This window comes from Condylura cristata, unplaced genomic scaffold (assembly GCF_000260355.1).
Source record: "Condylura cristata isolate star-nosed mole 26May11 unplaced genomic scaffold, ConCri1.0 scaffold00035, whole genome shotgun sequence".
Lineage (NCBI taxonomy): Eukaryota > Metazoa > Chordata > Mammalia > Eulipotyphla > Talpidae > Condylura > Condylura cristata.
The window spans coordinates 7258939-7260594 of NW_004567136.1; the positions used below are offsets into that span (position 1 = coordinate 7258939).

Below are 1656 nucleotides of genomic sequence, written 5' to 3' on the forward strand. Positions count from 1 at the left end.
GACTTCCCTCTTTGAGGCACCTTTATTTGGTCAACAAAGCAGCATCAAGCTCTCTATGATTTCTTGTGTCACCAGAGGCTGCTGATTGGGACACAGTTGGGGTAGGAAAGGAGCACCGAGCCTGACCACGAACAGGACTGGTGTGAAGACTTCCAGCAAGGATCTATGGGTGACTGCAGTCCCTGGAGTAGTGGCTAAACCTGCAGCCTCTTGTTGTCAGCTCCAGGGAGAGGGCAGGGACCCAATAGAGCAGAAAAGGATTCTACCAGTCACACCCTGGGGACTCCTAGAGCAGCAAGGTTGCCCTAGGGAGCTTGGTGGGCTTCACAGACAACCAGCGACGCCATATCAATTCTCAAGGAAGGTGGGTGATGTTCACCTCAACTCGATCCCTCCTGATGACATGTGATTCTGTGACACATATTAGATGCTGGGGCCCCAAGCAGAGTCCAGTAGGCGTGCACAGACCTCTCTGCTTTGAGAAACAGGAAGCAGACGTGACAGGGAAGACCCTGGAGAGGCCTGGCCATGGTTATGCTTGGGTTCATTGTTTGGTTTTGTTTTCAACAAGATGATCCTCAGGAAGCAAAAGGAATCACCTCTCTTGCAGGTGGGAAAAGAATCAGTTACTCTGTTGCTGGAAGGCGTGGCTTGGCGTGCAGATTGTCACCTGTGCCTGATTCTCCAAGGTAAAGCCTGGCCAGCAGTCATCCTGCCATGGGGAAGGGTCTTATTAGTGAGCAGCAGCTGGCTGGGAGTCAGGGCCACGAGCTGTAGCTCTTGCTGTCATTTAAACAAGCTCCTTCCCTTGCTCAATCTGTGAGCGCGTGTGATCACATCTTTAACTGCCTTCTGTGAGGAGAACAGGTGTGAAGGGTTAGATAAGACACCATAGATAAACCTTCAGGTGCAAACTCAGGTGTGCAAGAAAGTGGCCTGGGCATCCTTCCGGTCACACTCAACCCTAGCTGGTTTTACTTCAGATGCAGAGACACCAAGTCTTACGGATGAAACCGGTGACCGCGACCAGCTCCAGCCTGTGCTCCCGGGAAGCTGGGCAGCAGGATCAGAAAGGCTGTCCAGAGTCTGACCAGCCCCCCAGTGCTCCTGGGCGCTGCAGGGTCGCTCCGTTCCGGTCGGCTCCCGCGCGCCACCTGCTGTCTCCTCCTCGCCACTGCCCAGAAACCACGTGTAAGAAAGTGCTTACAACCTAACGACGTAGCCTGGGTTTGACCGGTCCCAACCAATTGGGAAGGGGGAGGCGGGGCAGGGGCAAGCGGAAGCCCAATCGCCTCCCGGCTTCTGCGGGGGAGGCGGGGCTTGGGGTTTACCACGTTGGGTTTGTCCGCAGCGCTAATTACTTTTTCCAAAGGCTGGAGGGCTGCACTCCGGCTGGCGCCGCCGCCTCGCGCGCTCCTGCTCCGCCGGGCCCGGCCGGGGGCTGCTCCTCCGCGTACCATGTGTGACGGCGCCCTGCTGCCCCCGCTCGTCCTGCCCTTGCTGCTGCTGCTGGTGTGGGGACTGGACCCGGGCACAGGTAGCGCTCCCCCTGCGGTCGCCCCTGCAGCCCCGCGCCTCTCGCGCCCCTTCCCTCTGCCCTCCCGAGGCATCCGGGCGTCCGCCGCCTGCCGGGGAGCTCGGGTCCCGCGGCGGCGC

General features: G+C 58.8%; 1 protein-coding gene across 1 annotated transcript in view; it reads left to right on the plus strand.

Annotated features, from left to right (window-relative positions):
- Positions 1-1458: 1458 nt before the first annotated feature.
- ADAMTS17 (ADAM metallopeptidase with thrombospondin type 1 motif, 17) overlaps positions 1459-1656 on the plus strand; it is a 195371-nt gene continuing 195173 nt past the window's right edge. The window contains exon 1 of the mRNA XM_004692959.1: positions 1459-1641. Coding sequence (XP_004693016.1) covers positions 1459-1641 — 183 coding nt within the window. The remainder of the gene's footprint in view (positions 1642-1656) is intronic.